Here is a 25,385-nt window from a genome sequence, read left to right as displayed (position 1 = left end):
GACCCCTAACCCCTAACCCTTGACCCCTAACCCAGCCTCCTGGACAGGGCTGTGTTACCATTCTGTTAAAGACAGTCAGATATTACTATTACTGTGAACCCTAACCCCTAACCCAGCCTCCTGGACAGGGCTGTGTTACCATTCTGTTAAAGACAGTCAGATATTACTATTACTGTGACCCCTAACCCCTAACCCATCCTCATGTGTCATTATCTACTGTTTATACTACCAAAGACAATAGATGGAACACTGTGTGTTTGTGATGTGACTGTTATAGTGCATGCTAATGACAGCCTACTGTGTATGAGATAGTGTTGGTGACTGTGTATTTCACTGTGCAGTCCCAGCTGTGGGGGCACTGGGTTATGGCAATGTCTCCCAGAATCCTGTGCTCACCACAGTCAGCTCATTTGGGGAGAGTCTATGCTGCAGCAGGAGTGTGTGTTCTCACCAAGGTGAGTTGGTTGGGAGAGGCTCTGTGCTGCAGCAGGAGTGTGTGTTCTCACCACAGTGACTTGGTTGGGAGAGGCTCTGTGCTGCAGCAGGAGTGTGTGTTCTCACCACAGTGACTTGGTTGGGAGAGGCTCTGTGCTGCAGCAGGAGTGTGTGTTCTCACCACAGTGACTTGGTTGGGAGAGGCTCTGTGCTGCAGCAGGAGTGTGTGTTCTCACCACAGTGACTTGGTTGGGAGAGGCTCTGTGCTGCAGCAGGAGTGTGTGTTCTCACCACAGTGACTTGGTTGGGAGAGGCTCTGTGCTGCAGCAGGAGTGTGTGTTCTCACCACAGTGACTTGGTTGGGAGAGGCTCTGTGCTGCAGCAGGAGTGTGTGTTCTCACCACAGTGACTTGGTTGGGAGAGGCTCCGTGCTGCAGCAGTAGGTTGATGATGTGGGTGTGGCCTTGCTGGGCCGCCTGATGGAGGGGGGTGTATCCGTTCTGAAGGGGGAGGAGGAGAGGTCAGACACACCTCTTTAATTAAACATACCAACACATACCCACTCCAACACCCACACCTACAACCATCAACATCTACTGTATATAGAAATGTTAAATCTGGAGGGGAGCCTAACCTGTGACCCCTGACCCCTATCCCATAAATCAAACATTAACATCTATATAGATATGTTCAATCTGGAGGGGAGCCTAACCTTGGTTTTGGCGTTGATCTTGGCCTGGTTCTTTAGCAGGAAGTTGACCATCTTCACGTTTCCATAGTGACACGCCACATGCAGCGGAGTGTATCCCATCTAGGGAAACATAAACAGAAATCAAGTGTTATGCCTGATGTGACCTCTAGTGAATCCCATCTAGGGAAACAGAAATCAAGTGTTATGCCTGGTGTGACCACTAGTGTATCCCGTCTAGGAAAACAGAAATCAAGTGTTATGCCTGATGTGACCTCTAGTGAATCCCATCTAGGGAAACAGAAATCAAGTGTTATGCCTGGTGTGACCACTAGTGTATCCCGTCTAGGGAAACAGAAACAGAAATCAAGTGTTATGCCTGGTGTGACCACTAGTGTATCCCATCTAGGGAAACAGAAATCAAGTGTTACGCCTGATGTGACCACTAGTGTATCCCGTCTAGGGAAACAGAAATCAAGTGTTATGCCTGGTGTGACCACTAGTGTATCCCGTCTAGGGAAACAGAAACAGAAATCAAGTGTTATGCCTGGTGTGACCACTAGTGTATCCCGTCTAGGGAAACAGAAATCAAGTGTTATGCCTGATGTGACCTCTAGTGAATCCCATCTAGGGAAACAGAAATCAAGTGTTATGCCTGGTGTGACCACTAGTGTATCCCGTCTAGGGAAACAGAAACAGAAATCAAGTGTTATGCCTGGTGTGACCACTAGTGTATCCCATCTAGGGAAACAGAAATCAAGTGTTATGCCTGATGTGACCACTAGTGTATCCCGTCTAGGGAAACAGAAATCAAGTGTTATGCCTGGTGTGACCACTAGTGTATCCCATCTAGGGAAACAGAAATCAAGTGTTATGCCTGGTGTGACCACTAGTGTATCCCATCTAGGGAAACAGAAACATAAATCAAGTGTTATGCCTAGTGTGACCACTAGTGTATCCCGTCTAGGGAAACAGAAATCAAGTGGTATGCCTGGGAAGCCGCTTCTAAAGCTACATTCACAATCATGTTCAATGGTTTCAGGAGACATTCTGAAACCTTCAAGCATGTTGATTCAAACAACTGTTTGATGCGTGCTGACCTAGATTATAGCAGAATGGATACGGCATTTAGTGAGTTAATGTTGTTGTAGTGTTATAGTCAGGTCTGTATGTAGATAGCAGAGCTTGTTAGAGTTGTCGTGTTTCAGTGTTGTAGTGTACTGTTGTAGTGTTTCAGTGTTGTAGTGTAGTGTTGTAGTGTTTCAGTGTTTTATTGTAGTGTTGTAGTGTTTCAGTGTTGTAGTGTACAGTGTTGTAGTGTACTGTTGTAGTGTTTCAGTGTTGTAGTGTTGTAGAGTACAGTTATAGTGTTTCAGTGTTGTATTGTAGTGTTGTAGTGTAGTGTTGTAGTGTTTCACTGTTGTAGTGTTGTAGTGTTTCAGTGTTGTATTGTAGTGTTGTATTGTAGTGTTGTATTGTAGTGTTGTAGTGTTTCAGTGTTGTAGAGTACAGTTGTAGTGTTTCAGTGTTGTATTGTAGTGTTGTATTGTAGTGTTGTAGTGTTTCAGTGTTGTATTGTACAGTGTTGTATTGTAGTGTTGTAGAGTACAGTTGTATCTCAAGGCCATCAGACTGTTAAACAGCCACCACTAACATTGAGTGGCTGCTGCCAACACACTGACACTGACTCAACTCCAGCCACTTTAATAATGGGAAATGATGTAAATATATCACTAGCCACTTTAAACAATGCTACCTTATATAATGTTACTTACCCTACATTATTCATCTCATATGCATACGTATATACTGTACTCTATATCATCGACTGTATCCTTATGTAATACATGTATCACTAGCCACTTTAAACTATGCCACTTTGTTTACATACTAATCTCATATGTATATACTGTACTCGATACCATCTACTGTATCTTGCCTATGCTGCTCTGTACCATCACTCATTCATATATCCTTATGCACATATTCTTTATCCCCTCACACTGTGTACAAGACAGTAGTTTTGGAATTGTTAGTTAGATTACTTGTTGGTTATTACTGCATTGTCGGAACTAGAAGCACAAGCATTTCGCTACACTCGCATTAACATCTGCTAACCATGTGTATATGACAAATAAAATTTGATCCGATTTGATTTGATTTGTAGAGTACAGTTGTAGTGTTTCAGTGTTGTATTGTAGTGTTGTAGAGTACAGTTGTAGTGTTTTAGTGTTGTATTGTTGTAGTGTTGTATTGTGGTGTTGTAGAGTACAGTTGTAGTGTTTCAGTGTTGCATTGTACAGTGTTGTAGAGTACAGTTGTAGTGTTTTAGTGTTGTATTCTTGTAGTGTTGTATTGTAGTGTTGTATTGTTGTGTTTCAGTGTTGTAGTGTTTCAGTGGTGTAGTGTTTCAGTGTTGTAGTGATTCAGTCTTGTAGTGTTTCAGTGTTGTAGTGTTTCAGTGTTGTAGTGATTCAGTGTTGTAGTGTTTCAGTGTTGTAGTGTTTCAGTGTTGTAGTGATTCAGTGTTGTAGTGTTTCAGTGTTGTAGTGTTTCAGTGTTGTAGTGATTCAGTGTTGTAGTGTTGTATTGTTGTGTTTCAGTGTTGTAGTGTTTCAGCGTTGTAGTGTTTCAGTGGTGTAGTGTTTCAGTGTTGTAGTGATTCAGTGTTGTAGTGTTTCAGTGTTGTAGTGTTTCAGTGTTGTAGTGATTCAGTGTTGTAGTGTTTCAGTGTTGTAGTGTTTCAGTGTTGTAGTGATTCAGTGTTGTAGTGTTGTATTGTAGTGTTTCAGTGTAGTAGTGATTCAGTGTTGTAGTGATTCAGTGTTGTTGTGTTTCAGTGTTGTAGTGATTCAGTGTTGTTGTGTTTCAGTGTTGTAGTGTTGTATTGTAGTGTTGTATTGTAGTGTTGTAGTGTTGTATTGTAGTGTTGTATTGTAGTGTTGTATTGTAGTGTTGCAGTGTTGTATTGTAGTGTTGTATTGTAGTGTTGTATTGTAGTGTTGCAGTGTTGTATTGTAGTGTTGTATTGTAGTGTTGTAGTGTTGTATTGTAGTGTTGTATTGTAGTGTTGTATTGTAGTGTTTCAGTGTTGTAGTGTTTCAGTGTTGTAGTGTTTCAGTGTTGTAGTGTTTCAGTGCTGTAGTGTTTCAGTGTTGTAGTGTTTCAGTGTTGTAGTGATTCAGTATTGTAGTGTTTCAGTGTTGTAGTGTTGTATTGTAGTGTTGCAGTGTTGTAGTGTTTCAGTGTTGTAGTGCTGTAGTGTTTCAGTGTAGTAGTGATTCAGTGTTGTAGTGATTCAGTATTGTAGTGTTTCAGTGTAGTAGTGTTTCAGTGTTGTAGTGTTTCAGTGTTGTAGTGTTTCAGTGTTGTAGTGATTCAGTATTGTAGTGATTCAGTATTGTAGTGTTCTATTGTAGTGTTGTAGTGTTTCAGTGTTGTAGTGTTTCAGTGTTGTAGTGTTTCAGTGTTGTAGTGATTCAGTATTGTAGTGTTTCAGTGTAGTAGTGTTTCAGTGTTGTAGTGTTTCAGTGTTGTAGTGTTTCAGTGTTGTAGTGCTGTAGTGTTTCAGTGTAGTAGTGATTCAGTGTTGTAGTGATTCAGTGTTGTAGTGCTGTAGTGTTTCAGTGTTGTAGTGTTTCAGTATTGTAGTGTTGTATTGTAGTGTTGCAGTGTTGTAGTGTTTCAGTATTGTAGTGTTGTATTGTAGTGTTGCAGTGTTGTAGTGTTTCAGTATTGTAGTGTTTCAGTGTTGTAGTGTTTCAGTATTGTAGTGTTGTATTGTAGTGTTGCAGTGTTGTATTGTATTATTGTAGTGTTGTATTGTAGTGTTGTATTGTAGTGTTGTATTGTAGTGTTGCAGTGTTGTATTGTAGTGTTGTATTGTAGTGTTGTAGTGTTGTATTGTAGTGTTGTATTGTAGTGTTGTATTGTAGTGTTTCAGTGTTGTAGTGTTTCAGTATTGTAGTGTTTCAGTGTTGTAGAGTTTCAGTGTTGCAGTAATTCAGTGTTGCAGTCATTCAGTGTTGTAGTGTTTCTGTGTAGTAGTGATTCAGTGTTGTAGTGTTTCAGTGTTGTAGTGTTTCAGTATTGTAGTGTTGTATTGTAGTGTTGCAGTGTTGTATTGTATTATTGTAGTGTTGTATTGTAGTGTTGTATTGTAGTGTTGTATTGTAGTGTTGCAGTGTTGTATTGTAGTGTTGTATTGTAGTGTTGTAGTGTTGTATTGTAGTGTTGTATTGTAGTGTTGTATTGTAGTGTTTCAGTGTTGTAGTGTTTCAGTATTGTAGTGTTTCAGTGTTGTAGAGTTTCAGTGTTGCAGTCATTCAGTGTTGCAGTCATTCAGTGTTGTAGTGTTTCTGTGTAGTAGTGATTCAGTGTTGTAGTAATTCAGTGTTTCAGAATACTGTTGTAGAGTTTCAGCGTAGTACTGTAGTGTTGTAGAGTACTGTTGTAGTGTAGTAGTGTAGTAAAAACATTTTTATTTAAACTTTATTTAACTAGGCAAGTCAGTTAAGAACAACTTCTTATTTACAATGAAGGCCTAGGAACAGTGGCCTCTCTCTCATCTCTCTGGTCCTTATCTCTCACCTCTCTGGTCCTTCTCTCTCATCTCTCTGGTATTTCTCTCTCTGGGGTCTCTCTCTCTCTCTCTCCCTCTCTTTGGTCTCTCTCTCTGGGTTTCTAGACCTTCTGGTCTCTCTCTCCTCTCTGGGTTTCTAGACCTTCTGGTCTCTCCTCTCTGGGTTTCTAGTCCTCCTGGTCTCTCCTCTCGGGGTTTCTAGTCCTCCTGGTCTCTCCTCTCTGGGTTTCTAGTCCTCCTGGTCTCTCTCTGGGTTTCTAGTCCTCCTGGTCTCTCTCTGGGTTTCTAGTCCTTCTGGTCTCTCTCTGGGTTTCTAGTCCTCCTGGTCTCTCTCTGGGTTTCTAGTCCTCCTGGTCCCTCTCTGGGTTTCTAGACCTCCTGGTCTCTCCTCTCTGGGTTTCTAGTCCTCCTGGTCTCTCCTCTCTGGGTTTCTAGTCCTCCTGGTCCCTCTCTGGGTTTCTAGACCTTCTGCTCTCTCTGTTGTGTTTCTCAATGAGTGTTCTGCAGTGAGGTTTCAGGAGGGACCAGCCGACCTACACGGCTGTCAGACCAGAGTTGAACATGTGTACGTGTGTGTGTGTACCTTAGTCTCTGGGTCAACAGTGGCCCCCTGGTTAACCAGCACCTCAGCTACGTTGACCTTGTCGTCCTGAGCTGCCAGGTGGAGAGGAGTCAGACCACTCTGAGAGGAGAGGACACAGGACAGGACATAACACATTACAACACAGGACAGGACACAGGACAGGACATACCACATTAGAACACAGGACAGGACATACCACATTACAACACAGGACAGGACATACGACATTAGAACACAGGACAGGACATACCACATTAGAACACAGGACATCACATACCACATTAGAACACAGGACAGGACATACCACATTACAACACAGGACAGGACATACCACATTAGAACACAGGATATGACATACCACATTAGAACACAGGATATGACATACCAAATTAGAACACAGGATATGACATACCAAATTAGAACACAGGATATGACATACCAAATTAGAACACAGGACATGACATACCACATTAGAACACAGGACAGGACATACCACATTAGAAAACAGGATATGACATACCAAATTAGAACACAGGACAGGACATACGACATTAAAACACAGGATATGACATACCACATTAGAACACAGGATATGACATACCACATTAGAACACAGGATATGACATACCAAATTAGAACACAGGATAGGACATACCACATTAGAACACAGGATATGACATACCAAATTAGAACACAGGATAGGACATACCACATTAGAACACAGGATATGACATACCAAATTAGAACACAGGATAGGACATACCACATTAGAACACAGGACATACCACATTAGAACACAGGATAGGACATACCACATTAGAACACAGGACAGGACATACCAAATTAGAACACAGGACATGACATACCACATTAGGACACAGGACAGGACATACCACATTAGAACACATGACAGGACATACCAAATTAGAACACAGGACATGACATACCACATTAGGACACAGGACAGGACATACCACATTAGAACACAGGACAGGACATGACATACCACATTAGAACATAGGATATACCACATTAGAACACAGGACAGGACATACCACATTAGAACACAGGACAGGACATACCACATCAGAACACAGGACAGGACATGACATACCACATTAGAACATAGGATATACCACATTAGAACACAGGACAGGACATGACATACCACATTAGAACACAGGACATACCACATTAGAACACAGGATAGGACATACCACATTAGAACACAAGACAGGACATACCACATTAGAACAAAGGACAGGACATACCACATTAGAACAAAGGACAGGACATGACATACCACATTAGAACATAGGACAAGACATGACATACCACATTAGAACACAGGATAGAACATACCACATTAGAACACAGGACATACCACATTAGAACACAGGATAGGACATACCAAATTAGAACACAGGACATACCACATTAGAACACAGGATAGGACATACCACATTAGAACACAGGACAGGACATACCACATTAGAACACAGGATAGGACATACCACATTAGAACACAGGACAGGACATACCACATTAGAACAAAGGACAGGACATGACATACCACATTAGAACACAGGATAGGACATACCACATTAGAACACAGGATAGGACATACCACATTAGAACACAGGATAGGACATACCACATTAGAACACAGGACAGGACATACCACATTAGAACACAGGATAGGACATACCACATTAGAACACAGGACAGGACATACCACATTAGAACACAGGACAGGACATACCACATTAGAACACAGGACAGGACATACCACATTAGAACACATGACATACCACATTAGAACACAGGATAGGACATGACATACCACATTAGAAATGATGACAGGACATACCACATTAGAACACAGGACAGGACATACCACATTAGAACACAGGACAGGATATACCACATTAGAACACAGGACAGGACATAACACATTAGAACACAGGATAGGACATACCACATTAGAACACAGGACATACCACATTAGAACACAGGATAGGACATACCAAATTAGAACACAGGACATACCACATTAGAACACAGGATAGGACATACCACATTAGAACACAGGACAGGACATACCACATTAGAACACAGGACATACCACATTAGAACACAGTATAGGACATACCACATTAGAACACAGGACATACCACATTAGATCACAGGACAGGCCATACCACATTAGAACACAGGACAGGACATACCACATTAGAACACAGGACATACCACATTAGAACACAGGATAGGACATACCACATTAGAACACAGGACATACCACATTAGAACACAGGATAGGACATACCACATTAGAACACAGGACATACCACATTAGAACACAGGACAGGACATAACATATTAGAACACAGGACAGGACATACCACATTAGAACACAGGACATACCACATTAGAACACAGGACAGGACATACCACATTAGAACACAGGACAGGACATACCACATTAGAACACATGACATACCACATTAGAACACAGGATAGGACATACCACATTAGAACACAGGATAGGACATACCACATTACAACACAGGACAGGACATACCACATTAGAACACAGGACAGGACATACCACATTAGAACACAGGATAGGACATACCACATTAGAACACAGGACAGGACATACCACATTAGAACACAGGACATACCACATTAGAACACAGGACAGGACATACCACATTAGAACACAGGACAGGACATACCACATTAGAACACATGACATACCACATTAGAACACAGGATAGGACATGACATACCACATTAGAACACAGGATAGGACATACCACATTAGAACACAGGATAGGACATACCACATTACAACACAGGACAGGACATACCACATTCGAACACAGGACAGGACATACCACATTAGAACACAGGACAGGACATACCACATTAGAACACATGACATACCACATTAGAACACAGGATAGGACATGACATACCACATTAGAACACAGGATAGGACATACCACATTAGAACACAGGACAGGACATACCACATTAGAACACAGGACAGGACATACCACATTAGACCACAGGACAGGACATACCACATTAGAACACAGGACATACCACATTAGAACACAGGATAGGACATACCACATTAGAACACAGGACATACCACATTAGAACACAGGATAGGACATACCACATTAGAACACAGGACATACCACATTAGAACACAGGACAGGACATAACATATTAGAACACAGGACAGGACATACCACATTAGAACACAGGACATACCACATTAGAACACAGGACAGGACATACCACATTAGAACACAGGACAGGACATACCACATTAGAACACATGACATACCACATTAGAACACAGGATAGGACATACCACATTAGAACACAGGATAGGACATACCACATTACAACACAGGACAGGACATACCACATTAGAACACAGGACAGGACATACCACATTAGAACACAGGATAGGACATACCACATTAGAACACAGGACAGGACATACCACATTAGAACACAGGACATACCACATTAGAACACAGGACAGGACATACCACATTAGAACACAGGACAGGACATACCACATTAGAACACATGACATACCACATTAGAACACAGGATAGGACATGACATACCACATTAGAACACAGGATAGGACATACCACATTAGAACACAGGATAGGACATACCACATTACAACACAGGACAGGACATACCACATTCGAACACAGGACAGGACATACCACATTAGAACACAGGACAGGACATACCACATTAGAACACATGACATACCACATTAGAACACAGGATAGGACATGACATACCACATTAGAACACAGGATAGGACATACCACATTAGAACACAGGACAGGACATACCACATTAGAACACAGGACAGGACATAAACATTAGAACACAGGACAGGACATACCACATTAGAACACAGGACAGGACATACCACATTAGAACACAGGACAGGACATACAACATTAGAACACAGGACAGGACATACCACATTAGAACACAGGACATACCACATTAGAACACAGGACAGGACATACAACATTAGAACACAGGACAGGACATACCACATTAGAACACAGGACAGGACATACCACATTAGAACACATGACATACCACATTAGAACACAGGATAGGACATACCACATTTCAACACAGGACAGGACATAAACATTAGAACACAGGACAGGACATACCACATTAGAACACAGGACAGGACATACCACATTAGAACACATGACATACCACATTAGAACACAGGATAGGATATACCACATTAGAACACAGGATAGGACATACCACATTACAACACAGGACAGGACATACCACATTAGAACACAGGACAGGACATACCACATTAGAACACAGGATAGGACATACCACATTAGAACACAGGACAGGACATACCACATTAGAACACAGGACATACCACATTAGAACACAGGACAGGACATACCACATTAGAACACAGGACAGGACATACCACATTAGAACACATGACATACCACATTAGAACACAGGATAGGACATGACATACCACATTAGAACACAGGATAGGACATACCACATTAGAACACAGGATAGGACATACCACATTACAACACAGGACAGGACATACCACATTCGAACACAGGACAGGACATACCACATTAGAACACAGGACAGGACATACCACATTAGAACACATGACATACCACATTAGAACACAGGATAGGACATGACATACCACATTAGAACACAGGATAGGACATACCACATTAGAACACAGGACAGGACATACCACATTAGAACACAGGACAGGACATACCACATTAGACCACAGGACAGGACATACCACATTAGAACACAGGACAGGACATAAACATTAGAACACAGGACAGGACATACCACATTAGAACACAGGACAGGACATACCACATTAGACCACAGGACAGGACATACCACATTAGAACACAGGACAGGACATAAACATTAGAACACAGGACAGGACATACCACATTAGAACACAGGACAGGACATACCACATTAGAACACAGGACAGGACATAAAACATTAGAACACAGGACAGGACATACCACATTAGAACACAGGACATACCACATTAGAACACAGGACAGGACATACCACATTAGAACACAGGACAGGACATACCACATTAGAACACAGGACAGGACATACCACATTAGAACACATGACATACCACATTAGAACACAGGATAGGACATACCACATTACAACACAGGACAGGACATAAACATTAGAACACAGGACAGGACATACCACATTAGAACACAGGACAGGACATACCACATTAGAACACATGACATACCACATTAGAACACAGGACACGACATACCACATTAGAACACAGGACAGGACATACCACATTAGAACACAGGACATACCACATTAGAACACAGGACAGGACACACCACATTAGAACACAGGACAGGACATACCACATTAGAACACAGGACAGGACATACCACATTAGAACACATGACAGGACATACCACATTACAACTCAGGACAACCCTAACACCTGACCCCTAACCCCCACCTTGTTGCCCAAGCTGATGGTGGCTTCCCTGGCCAGTAGCAGGGTAACGATGTCTACGTTGCCCTCCTGAGAGGCCAGGTGCAGCGGTGTGATGCCCTGACGTGTCATAGCGTTGGTGTCGGCTCCGTACTCCAGCAGCGTCGTGGCAATCTCCATCTGGTTCTTCTTAGCCGCGATGTGGAGTGGAGTATAGCCATTCTACACCACAGACAGAACATATTACAACACAGAGGAGGGTACCCATTCTACACCACAGACAGAACATCATCTATCATCCAGGGAATATACAGTCATCTATCATCCAGGGAATATACAGTCATCTATCATCCAGGTAATATACAGGCATCTATCATCCAGGTAATATACAGTCATCTATCATCCAGGTAATATACAGTCATCTATCATCCAGGTAATATACAGTCATCTATCATCCAGGGAATATACAGTCATCTATCATCCAGGGAATATACAGGCATCTATCATCCAGGGAATATACAGTCATCTATCATCCAGGTAATATACAGTCATCTATCATCCAGGTAATATACAGACATCTATCATCCAGGGAATATACAGTAATCTATCATCCAGGGAATATACAGTCATCTATCATCCAGGTAATATACAGGCATCTATCATCCAGGGAATATACAGGCATCTATCATCCAGGGAATATACAGGCATCTATCATCCAGGTAATATACAGTCATCTATCATCCAGGTAATATACAGACATCTATCAACGAGGTAATATATCATCCAGGTAATATACAGTCATCTATCAACGAGGTAATATATCATCCAGGTAATATACAGACATCTATCAACGAGGTAATATATCATCCAGGTAATATACAGTCATCTATCATCCAGGTAATATATCATCCAGGTAATATACAGTCATCTATCACCCAGGTAATATATCATCCAGGTAATAGACAGTCATCTATCATCCAGGTAATATACAGACATCTATCAACGAGGTAATATATCATCCAGGTAATATACAGTCATCTATCACCCAGGTAATATATCATCCAGGTAATATACAGTCAGTGAGTCGTGGTCCTGCTGTATTAGATCAGTGAGTCGTGGTCCTGCTGTATTAGATCAGTGAACTGTGATCCTGTCACGGCTCCCTCCGGTACTGTTGCCCTCATGCCCATTGGTGCTGTGGGTACCTATGTGTTGTCTCAGCCTGTGCTGTGTGTTATTGTTCCCTATGTGTTGTCTCAGCCTGTGCTGTGTGTTATTGTTCCCTATGTGTTGTCTCAGCCTGTGCTGTGTGTTATTGTTCCCTTATGTGTTGTCTCAGCCTGTGCTGTGTGTTATTGTTCCCTATGTGCTGTCTCAGCCTGTGCTGTGTGTTATTGTTCCCTATGTGTTGTCTCAGCCTGTGCTGTAGTGGTCTGGTCTGATACTGGTGTGGTAGTGGTCTGATACTGGTGTGGTCTGATTCTGGTGTGGTAGTGGTCTGATGCTGGTGCGGTAGTGGTCTGAAACTGGTGTGGTAGTGGTCTGGTCTGATACTGGTGTGGTAGTGGGCTGATACTGGTATGGTCTGGTCTGATGCTAGTGTGGTAGTGCTCTGATACTGGTGTGATAGTGGTCTGATGCTGGTGTGGTAGTGGTCTGACACTGGTGTGGTTGGTAGTGGTCTGATGCTGGTGTGGTAGTGGTCTGATGCTGATGCTGGTGTGGTAGTGGTCTGACACTGGTGTGATAGTGGTCTGATGCTGGTGTGGTAGTGGTCTGATGCTGGTGTGGTAGTGGTCTGATGCTGGTGTGGTAGTGGTCTGATGCTAGTGTGGTAGTGCTCTGATACTGGTGTGATAGTGGTCTGATACTGGTGTGATAGTGGTCTGATGCTGGTGTGGGAGTGGTCTGATGCTGGTGTGGTAGTGGTCTGATGCTGGTGTGGTAGTGGTCTGATACTGGTGTGGTAGTGGTCTGATGCTGGTTTGGTAGTGGTCTGATGCTGGTGTGGTAGTGGTCTGATACTGGTATGGTCTGGTCTGATGCTAGTGTGGTAGTGCTCTGATACTGGTGTGATAGTGGTCTGATACTGGTGTGATAGTGGTCTGATGCTGGTGTGGGAGTGGTCTGATGCTGGTGTGGGAGTGGTCTGATGCTGGTGTGGTAGTGGTCTGATGCTGGTGTGGTAGTGGTCTGATGCTGGTGTGGTAGTGGTCTGATGCTGGTGTGGGAGTGGTCTGATACTGGTGTGGTAGTGGTCTGATGCTGGTTTGGTAGTGGTCTGATGCTGGTGTGGTAGTGGTCTGATACTGGTATGGTCTGGTCTGATGCTAGTGTGGTAGTGCTCTGATACTGGTGTGGTAGTGGTCTGATGCTGGTGTGATAGTGGTCTGATGCTGGTGTGGTAGTGGTCTGATGCTGGTGTGGTAGTGGTCTGATGCTGGTGTGGTAGTGGTCTGATGCTGGTTTGGTAGTGGTCTGATGCTGGTGTGGTAGTGGTCTGATGCTGGTTTGGTAGTGGTCTGATACTGGTGCAGTAGTGGTCTGACACTGGTGTGGTAGTGGCCTCCCCTATCCCGGATGACGCTGGGCCAATTGTGTGCCGCCCCATGGGACTCCCGATCATGTCCGGGAGCCCATCATGTGCCTTTGTGCAAGGCATTTAACCCTAACGGATCCTGTAAGTGGCTCTGGATAAGAGCGTCTGTTGTGGTGTAAATGTGTAAGTGATACCTACCTTGGCACCAGCGTGCGGTGAAGCTCCCTGGTCCAGCAGCAGCAGAGCCACTTTCTGGTTGTCATAGTGAGCAGCTACATGTAGGGGAGTTAGACCACTCTATAGAAACGGCATACACAGCTGCATTAGTGTTGGACTGAAAGTGAAGGCACTTAGCCCAACACAGTGGAAGGATGACAAACTGGGATCTGAAGTGGTTGAAATATAAATCAGTTAGAACAATTCCAATACTGTCTTTGTCCGTTGAAAAAAGACATGTTCAGTCTCGGACCAAGATATCCCTCTAGTGGTGTGGGTGCTATGCTTTGGCAACGTGGGTGGGGTTATATCCTTCCTGTTTGGCCCTGTCCGGGGGTATCATCGGATGGGGCCACAGTGTTTCCTGACCCCTCCTGTCTCAGCCTCCAGTATTTATGCTGCAGTAGTTTATGTGTCGGGGGGCTAGGGTCAGTCTGTTATATCTGGAGTACTTCTCCTGTCTTATCCGGTGTTCTGTGTGAATTTAAGTATGCTCTCTCTAATTCTCTCTTTATTTCTCTCTCTCGGAGGACCTGAGCCCTAGGACCATGCCTCAGGACTACCTGGCATGATGACTCCTTGCTGTACCCAGTCCACCTGGCCGTGCTGCTGCTGCAGTTTCAACTGTTCTGCCTGCGGCTATGGAACCCTGACCTGTTCACCGGACGTGCTACCTGTCCCAGACCTGCTGTTTTCAACTCTCTAGAGACAGCAGGAGCGGTAGAGATACTCTTAGTAATTGGCTATGAAAAGCCAACTGACATTTACTCCTGAGGTGCTGACTTGCTGCACCCTCGACAACTACTGTGATTATTATTATTTGACCATGCTGGTCATTTATGAACATTTTAACATCTTGGCCATGTTCTGTTATAATCTCCACCCGGCACAGCCAGAAGAGGACTGGCCACCCCTCATAGCCTGGTTCCTCTCTAGGTTTCTTCCTAGGTTTTGGCCTTTCTAGGGAGTTTTTCCTAGCCACCGTGCTTCTACACCTGCATTGCTTGCTGTTTGGGGTTTTAGCCTGGGTTTCTGTACAGCACTTTGAGATATCAGCTGATCTAAGAAGGGCTTTATAAATACATTTGATTTGATGTTAGATTGATCAGAGTGTTTCAGCATCATAACAGGGGCAACTCTCTCTAGAGCAGGGGTGTCAAACACATGTTGGGGAAACAAACCCAATCTACTTCTAAATGACTCAATCCAAATCCAACCTGTATACATGATAATGGACCTTCATTCATACAGTTTCTTCATCCAGCTAATAATCAAATGAAAGAGTCATAGTGGGAGGACCACACAACATTTCATCGCGTAGCTCCAAGCCGGAGTCGTAGTGGGAGGACCAGACAACATATCATCACGTAGCTCCATGTCGGAGTCGTAGTGGGAGGACCACACAACATATCATCGCGTAGCTCCAAGCGGCAGTCATAGTGGGAGGACCACACAACATATCATCACGTAGCTCCAAGCCGGAGTCGTAGTGGGAGGACCACACAACATATCATAGCGTAGCTCCAAGCCGGAGTCGTAGTGGAAGGACCACACAACATATCATCTCGTAGCTCCAAGCCGGAGTCGTAGTGGGAGGACCACACAACATATCATCGCATAGCTCCAAGCCGGAGTCGTAGTGGAAGGACCACACAACATTTCATCGCGTAGCTCCAAGCCTGAGTCGTAGTGGGAGGACCACACAACATATCATAGCGTAGCTCCAAGCCGGAGTCGTAGTGGAAGGACCACACAACATTTCATCGCGTAGCTCCAAGCCTGAGTCGTAGTGGGAGGACCACACAACATATCATCTCGTAGCTCCAAGCCGGAGTCGTAGTGGGAGGACCACACAACATATCATCTCGTAGCTCCAAGCCGGAGTCGTAGTGGGAGGACCACACAACATATCATCTCGTAGCTCCAAGCCGGAGTCATAGTGGGAGGACCACACAACATATCATCTCGTAGCTCCAAGCCGGAGTCGTAGTGGGAGGACCACACAACATATCATCGCGTAGCTCCAAGCTGGAGTCGTAGTGGGAGGACCACACAACATATCATCGCGTAGCTCCAAGCTGGAGTCGTAGTGGGAGGACCACACAACATATCATTGCGTGACTCCCAAGCTTCCTTCCATGTGATGGTTAATCAATATTTGCACACAAAAGGCGTTTTCACCGCCATTTCTCAAATAACACATTTTACCGACAAATTAAAAAGGTTGGATGGAAACCTGGTTAGTAGCACTGCAAGAATACTGATGTGTAGTTACATTATAATGAACCAATATGAGAATAACTCATATGACATCAGTGAGAACTATCTGTGCTGTACGTTACTATTACTATCAGTGAGATGCACTACTGACTACCAGACTAGCTAACTACCCTGTTTCCATGGTGACTACGGTACCTTCCCAGCTGCATCGGGCACAGTGTGTCTCTGCAGCAGAAGGTTGGCCACTTCCATCTTCCCATACTTAGCTGCAACATGGAGGGGAGTGAAGCCTTTCTGGAAGAGGGGAGGAGAGGAGAGAGGAAAGGAGAGGAGAGGAGGAGGTGATGAAAGGAAAGGAGAGGAGAGGAGGAGGTGATGAAAGGAGAGAGACAGGGAGGAGATGATGGAGATGAGAGAGGAAAGGAGATGAGAGAAGAGAGGAGTAGACAGCAATGAGCCACAACAACACTCACAGCATCACATCATAGATTATTACATGTTAGTCATTTAGCAGAAGCTCTTATCCAGAGCACCTTACAGTTAGTGCTTTCATCATCAGATAGCTAGGTGGGACAACCATATATCACAGTAGGTAGTATATTCAGATAGCTAGGTGGGACAACCACATATCACAGTAGTTAGTATATTCAGATAGCTAGGTGAGACAACCACATATCACAGTAGGTAGTATATTCAGATAGCTAGGTGGGACAACCACATATCACAGTAGTTAGTATATTCAGATAGCTAGGTGGGACAACCACATATCACAGTAGTTAGTATATTCAGATAGCTAGGTGAGACAACCACATATCACAGTAGTTAGTATATTCAGATAGCTAGGTGGGACAACCACATATCACAGTAGTTAGTATATTCAGATAGCTAGGTGAGACAACCACATATCACAGTAGTTAGTATATTCAGATAGCTAGGTGAGACAACCACATATCACAGTAGTTAGTATATTCAGATAGCTAGGTGAGACAACCACATATCACAGTAGTTAGTATATTCAGATAGCTAGGTGGGACAACCACATATCACAGAAGTAGGAACACCCCCCTATCCACATCGATGGAACAGTAGTGGAGAGGGTAGTAAGTTTTAAGTTCCTCGGCGTACACATCACAGACAAACTGAATTGGTCCACCCACACAGACAGCATCGTGAAGAAGGCGCAGCAGCGCCTCTTCAACCTCAGGAGGCTGAAGAAATTTGGCTTGTCACCAAAAGCACTCACAAACTTCTACAGATGCACAATCGAGAGCATCCTGTCGGGCTGTATCACCGCCTAGTACGGCAACTGCTCCGCCCACAACCGGAAGGCTCTCCAGAGGGTAGTGAGGTCTGCACAACGCATCACCGGGGGCAAACTACCTGCCCTCCAGGACACCTACACCACCCGATGTCACAGGAAGGCCATAAAGATCATCAAGGACAACAACCACCCGAGCCACTGCCTGTTCACCCCGCTATCATCCAGAAGGCGAGATCAGTACAGGTGCATCAAAGCTGGGACCGAGAGACTGAAAAACAGCTTCTTTCTCAAGGCCATCAGACTGTTAAACAGCCACCACTAACACTGAGTGGCTGCTGCCAACACACTGACTCAACTCCAGCCACTTTAATAATGGGAATTGATGGGAAATGATGTAAAATATATCACTAGCCACTTTAAACAATGCTACCTAATATAATGTTTACATACCCTACATTATTCATCTCATATGTATATGTATATACTGTACTCTATATCATCTACTGAATCTTTATGTAATACATGTATCACTAGCCACTTTAACTATGCCACTTTGTTTACATACTCATCTCATATGTATATACTGCACTCAATACCATCTACTGTATCTTGCCTATGCCGCTCTGTACCATCACTCATTCATATATCTTTATGTACATATTCTTTATCCCCTTTCACTTGTGTCTATAAGGTAGTAGTTTTGGAATTGTTAGCTAGATTACTTGTTGGTTATTACTGCATTGTCGGAACTAGAAGCACAAGCATTTCGCTACACTCGCATTAACATCTGCTAACCATGTGTATGTGACAAATAAAAATTGATTTGATTTGATTTAGTTAGTATATTCAGATAGCTAGGTGGGACAACCACATATCACAGTAGTTAGTATACTCCACCCTCTGAGGGTTCAGCTTTGTCTCCTAAACTATGTTATTTTCTCAAACTCAGAACCTAAACAATATCCATATCAACATGCATATATCAAATCCATCCTATCTTGACAAGATCACAGAGACACATTGACTGGCACACAGACATTGTGGAGCCAAGAGATACACGCTTGACCTCTCCCCTCTCTGCGGCCCAAATAACTTAGTCCTGACAGAGAACAGATGACTGCAACCCGGCCACAGTATTATACAAACACATTCTGATGAGAAGTAACTTAGTCCTGACAGAGAACAGATACTGCAACCCGGCCACAGTATTATACAAACGCATTCTGATGAGAAGTAACTTAGTCCTGACAGAGAACAGATACTGCAACCCGGCCACAGTATTATACAAACACATTCTGATGAGAAGTAACTTAGTCCTGACAGAGAACAGATACTGCAACCCGGCCACAGTATTATACAAACACATTCTGATGAGAAGTAACTTAGTCCTGACAGAGAACAGATACTGCAACCCGGCCACAGTATTATACAAACACATTCTGATGAGAAGTAACTTAGTCCTGACAGAGAACAGATACTGCAACCCGGCCACAGTATTATACAAACACATTCTGATGAGAAGTAACTTAGTCCTGACAGAGAACAGATACTGCAACCCGGCCACAGTATTATACAAACACATTCTGATGAGAAGTAACTTAGTCCTGACAGAGAACAGATACTGCAACCCGGCCACAGTATTATACAAACACATTCTGATGAGAAGTAACTTACAAACATATGATGAATATAAAACATCTATGTTACCAACTAATTCTGATTATTCCCCAACAAGACTCACATGACAGAGAGAAGTTGAACTAACTGTACATAGAGATAGTCATTTCCATGGACTGTGTCACAGTTCATTAAAGTGTTGATCCATTACAACGATAATGAATAACGATACCCACAACTCAGTTACACAACAGATTCCTCTGTTGTGAAGCAAGGCAGTGAAACATCAACCGGTTACACCACTAACTTCAACCCTAACTGCTGATACCACTCTCTCCAACCCCAGATCAACCATTCATACCACTAACCCTAACCAGTACTAACCCTAACCATTCATACCACTAACCCTAACCAGTACTAACCCTAACTTCTGATACCATTCTCTCTAACCCCAGATCAACCATTCATACCACTAACCCTAACCAGTACTAACCCTAACCATTCATACCACTAACCCTAACCAGTACTAACCCTAACTGCTGATACCATGCTCTCTAACCCCAGATCAACCATTCATCACACTAACCTTAACCTTAACTAACCCTAACTGCTGATACCATTCTCTCTAACCCCAGATCAACCATTCATACCACTAACCCTAACCAGTACTAACCCTGACTGTTGATACCACTCTCTCTAACCCCAGATCAACCATTCATACCACTAACACAAACCAGTACTAACCCTGACTGTTGATACCACTCTCTCTAACCCCAGATCAACCATTCATACCACTAACCCTAACCAGTACTAACCCTAACTGCTGATACCACTCTCTCTAACCCCAGATCAACCATTCATACCACTAACCCAAACCAGTACTAACCCTAACCATTCATACAACTAACCCTAACCAGTACTAACCCTAACTGCTGATACCATTCTCTCTAACCCCAGATCAACCATTCATACCACTAACCCTAACCAGTACTAACCCTAACCATTCATACCACTAACCCTAACCAGTACTAACCCTAACTGCTGATACCATTCTCTCTAACCCCAGATCAACCATTCATACCACTAACCCTAACCAGTACTAACCCTAACCATTCATACCACTAACCTTAACCTTAACGAACCCTAACTGTTGATACCATTCTCTCTAACCCCAGATGAACCATTCATCACACTAACCTTAACCTTAACTAACCCTAACTGCTGATACCATTCTCTCTAAACCCAGATAAACCATTCATCACACTAACCTTAACCTTAACTAACCGTAACCATTCATACCACTAACCTTAACTAACCCTAACTGCTGATACCATTCTCTCTAACCCCAGATTAACCATTCATCCCACTAACCCTAACCTTAACTAACCCTAACTGCTGATACCATTCTCTCTAACCCCATATTAACCATTCATCACACTAACCTTAACCTTAACTAACCCTAACTGCTGATACCATTCTCTCTAACCCCAGATCAACCATTCATCACACTAACCTTAACCTTAACTAACCCTAACTGCTGATACCATTATCTCTAACCCCAGATCAAACATTCACTAACCCCAACCTTTATTAGCCCTAACCTTTCATACTACTAACTGTCGATACCACTCACTCTACCCATAGAGGTCAAGCAGCATGATAATATAAGCAAAACAAAGACCACTTTGCTTTAATGCTAACTATAAATGCAGCATCACCATTCACTATGTGACCTCTGCCAGCAGCCAGCCTGCTGCTAATGGAACGATACAGATGCTGTGGTGTATGATGTCACGCTACCTGCTAGCCATGGAAACACTCTGAATCAATCAGCAGACTACTGCAGTGGAACTAGCTAAAACTCTAACCTTCCTCCAGGGAACTATAGTTATAACTCTAACCCTCCTCCAGGGAACTATAGTTATAACTCTAACCCTCCTCCAGGGAACTATAGTTATAACTCTAACCCTCCTCCAGTGGAACTAGTTATAACTCTAACCCTCCTCCAGTGGAACTATAGTTATAACTCTAACCCTCCTCCAGGGAACTATAGTTATAACTCTAACCCTCCTCCAGGGAACTATAGTTATAACTCTAACCCTCCTCCAGGGAACTATAGTTATAACTCTAACCCTCCTCCAGTGGAACTAGTTATAACTCTAACCCTCCTCCAGGGGAACTATAGTTATAACTCTAACCCTCCTCCAGGGAACTATAGTTATAACTCTAACCCTCCTCCAGTGGAACTATAGTTATAACTCTAGCCCTCCTCCAGGGGAACTATAGTTATAACTCTAACCTTCCTCCAGTGGAACTAGTTATAACTCTAACCCTCCTCCAGGGAACTAGTTATAACTCTAACCCTCCTACAGTGGAACTATAGTTATAACTCTAACCCTCCTCCAGGGAACTATAGTTATAACTCTAACCCTCCTCCAGGGAACTATAGTTATAACTCTAACCCTCCTCCAGGGAACTATAGTTATAACTCTAACCCTCCTCCAGTGGAACTATAGTTATAACTCTAACCCTCCTCCAGTGGAACTAGTTATAACTCTAACCCTCCTCCAGGGAACTATAGTTATAACTCTAACCCTCCTCCAGGGAACTATAGTTATAACTCTAACCCTCCTCCAGTGGAACTATAGTTATAACTCTAATCCTCCTCCAGTGGAACTATAGTTATAACTCTAACCCTCCCACAGTGGAACTATAGTTATAACTCTAACCCTCCTCCAGTGGAACTAACTAAAACTCTAACCCTCCTCCAGTGGAACTAGTTATAACTCTAACCCTCCTCCAGTGGAACTAGTTATAACTCTAACCCTCCTCCAGTGGAACTAGTTATAACTCTAACCCTCCCACAGTGGAACTATAGTTATAACTCTAACCCTCCTCCAGTGGAACTAGTTATAACTCTAACCCTCCTCCAGGGAACTATAGTTATAACTCTAACCCTCCTCCAGTGGAACTATAGTTATAACTCTAACCCTCCTCCAGGGAACTATAGTTATAACTCTAACCCTCCTCCAGTGGAACTATAGTTATAACTCTAACCCTCCTCCAGGGAACTATAGTTATAACTCTAACCCTCCTCCAGTGGAACTAGTTATAACTCTAACCCTCCTCCTGTGGAACTATAGTTATAACTCTAACCCTCCTCCAGTGGAACTAGTTATTACTCTAACCCTCCTCCAGTGGAACTATAGTTATAACTCTAACCCTCCTCCAGTGAACTATAGTTATAACTCTAACCCTCCTCCAGTGGAACTATAGTTATAACTCTAACCCTCCTCCAGTGGAACTATAGTTATAACTCTAACCCTCCTCCAGGGAACTATAGTTATAACTCTAACCTTCCTCCAGTGGAACTAGTTATAACTCTAACCCTCCTCCAGTGGAACTATAGTTATAACTCTAACCCTCCTCCAGTGGAACTAACTAAAACTCTAACCCTCCTCCAGTGGAACTAGTTATAACTCTAACCCTCCTCCAGTGGAACTAGTTATAACTCTAACCCTCCTCCAGTGGAACTAGTTATAACTCTAACCCTCCCACAGTGGAACTAAAGTTATAACTCTAACCCTCCTCCAGTGGAACTAGTTATAACTCTAACCCTCCTCCAGTGGAACTAGTTATAACTCTAACCCTCCTCCAGGGAACTAGTTATAACTCTAACCCTCCTACTGTGGAACTATAGTTATAACTCTAACCCTCCTCCAGTGGAACTATAGTTATAACTCTAACCCTCCTCCAGTGGAACTAACTAAAACTCTAACCCTCCTCCAGTGGAACTAGTTATAACTCTAACCCTCCTCCAGTGGAACTAGTTATAACTCTAACCCTCCTCCAGTGGAACTAGTTATAACTCTAACCCTCCCACAGTGGAACTATAGTTATAACTCTAACCCTCCTCCAGTGGAACTAGTTATAACTCTAACCCTCCTCCAGTGGAACTAGTTATAACTCTAACCCTCCTCCAGGGAACTAGTTATAACTCTAACCCTCCTACAGTGGAACTATAGTTATAACTCTAACCCTCCTCCAGGGAACTATAGTTATAACTCTAACCCTCCTCCAGGGAACTATAGTTATAACTCTAACCCTCCTCCAGGGAACTATAGTTATAACTCTAACCCTCCTCCAGTGGAACTATAGTTATAACTCTAACCCTCCTCCAGTGGAACTAGTTATAACTCTAACCCTCCTCCAGGGAACTATAGTTATAACTCTAACCCTCCTCCAGTGGAACTATAGTTATAACTCTAACCCTCCTCCAGGGAACTATAGTTATAACTCTAACCTTCCTCCAGTGGAACTAGTTATAACTCTAACCCTCCTCCAGTGGAACTATAGTTATAACTCTAACCCTCCTCCAGTGGAACTAACTAAAACTCTAACCCTCCTCCAGTGGAACTAGTTATAACTCTAACCCTCCTCCAGTGGTACTAGTTATAACTCTAACCCTCCTCCAGTGGAACTAGTTATAACTCTAACCCTCCCACAGTGGAACTATAGTTATAACTCTAACCCTCCTCCAGTGGAACTAGTTATAACTCTAACCCTCCTCCAGGGAACTATAGTTATAACTCTAACCCTCCTCCAGTGGAACTATAGTTATAACTCTAACCCTCCTCCAGGGAACTATAGTTATAACTCTAACCCTCCTCCAGGGGAACTATAGTTATAACTCTAACCCTCCTCCAGTGGAACTAGTTATAACTCTAACCCTCCTCCAGTGGAACTAGTTATAACTCTAACCCTCCCACAGTGGAACTATAGTTATAACTCTAACCCTCCTCCAGTGGAACTAGTTATAACTCTAACCCTCCTCCAGTGGAACTAGTTATAACTCTAACCCTCCTCCAGGGAACTAGTTATAACTCTAACCCTCCTACAGTGGAACTATAGTTATAACTCTAACCCTCCTCCAGGGAACTATAGTTATAACTCTAACCCTCCTCCAGGGAACTATAGTTATAACTCTAACCCTCCTCCAGGGAACTATAGTTATAACTCTAACCCTCCTCCAGTGGAACTATAGTTATAACTCTAACCCTCCTCCAGTGGAACTAGTTATAACTCTAACCCTCCTCCAGGGAACTATAGTTATAACTCTAACCCTCCTCCAGGGAACTATAGTTATAACTCTAACCCTCCTCCAGTGGAACTATAGTTATAACTCTAACCCTCCTCCAGTGGAACTAGTTATAACTCTAACCTTCCTCCAGTGGAACTATAGTTATAACTCTAACCCTCCTCCAGTGGAACTATAGTTATAACTCTAACCCTCCTCCAGGGGAACTATAGTTATAACTCTAACCCTCCTCCAGTGGAACTATAGTTATAACTCTAACCCTCCTCCAGTGGAACTAACTAAAACTCTAACCCTCCTCCAGTGGAACTATAGTTATAACTCTAACCCTCCTCCAGTGAACTATAGTTATAACTCTAACCCTCCTCCAGTGGAACTAGTTATAACTCTAACCCTCCTCCAGTGGAACTATAGTTATAACTCTAACCCTCCTCCAGTGAACTATAGTTATAACTCTAACCCTCCTCCAGTGGAACTAACTAAAACTCTAACCCTCCTCCAGTGGAACTAGTTATAACTCTGTGTGTAGGGTGTAGTGTGTAGGGTATAGTGTGTAGTGCAAAGTGCAAAGTAG

At 43.2% G+C, this 25,385-nt stretch overlaps 1 protein-coding gene across 50 annotated transcripts in view; it reads right to left on the bottom strand.

The window, feature by feature from the left end:
- ank3b (ankyrin 3b) overlaps positions 1 to 25,385 on the bottom strand; it is a 294,436-nt gene that overhangs the window by 102,241 nt on the left and 166,810 nt on the right. For all 50 annotated transcript variants that reach the window (XM_090217947.1, XM_090217950.1, XM_090217933.1 and 47 more), the window contains 6 exons: positions 17,034 to 17,132; positions 14,601 to 14,699; positions 11,888 to 12,085; positions 6,289 to 6,387; positions 1,148 to 1,246; positions 837 to 935 (listed from right to left, as the gene is read on the bottom strand). In XM_090217947.1, the coding sequence (XP_090074073.1) occupies positions 837 to 935; positions 1,148 to 1,246; positions 6,289 to 6,387; positions 11,888 to 12,085; positions 14,601 to 14,699; positions 17,034 to 17,132 (693 nt within the window). The remainder of the gene's footprint in view (positions 1 to 836; positions 936 to 1,147; positions 1,247 to 6,288; positions 6,388 to 11,887; positions 12,086 to 14,600; positions 14,700 to 17,033; positions 17,133 to 25,385) is intronic.

This window comes from Oncorhynchus mykiss, chromosome 23, assembly GCF_057628025.1.
Source record: "Oncorhynchus mykiss isolate SJ-2025 chromosome 23, ASM5762802v1, whole genome shotgun sequence".
In the NCBI taxonomy this organism is placed as follows: domain Eukaryota; kingdom Metazoa; phylum Chordata; class Actinopteri; order Salmoniformes; family Salmonidae; genus Oncorhynchus; species Oncorhynchus mykiss.
The sequence above is the reverse complement of the archived record's forward strand: the minus strand, read 5'-3'. Positions and strand labels throughout refer to the sequence as shown.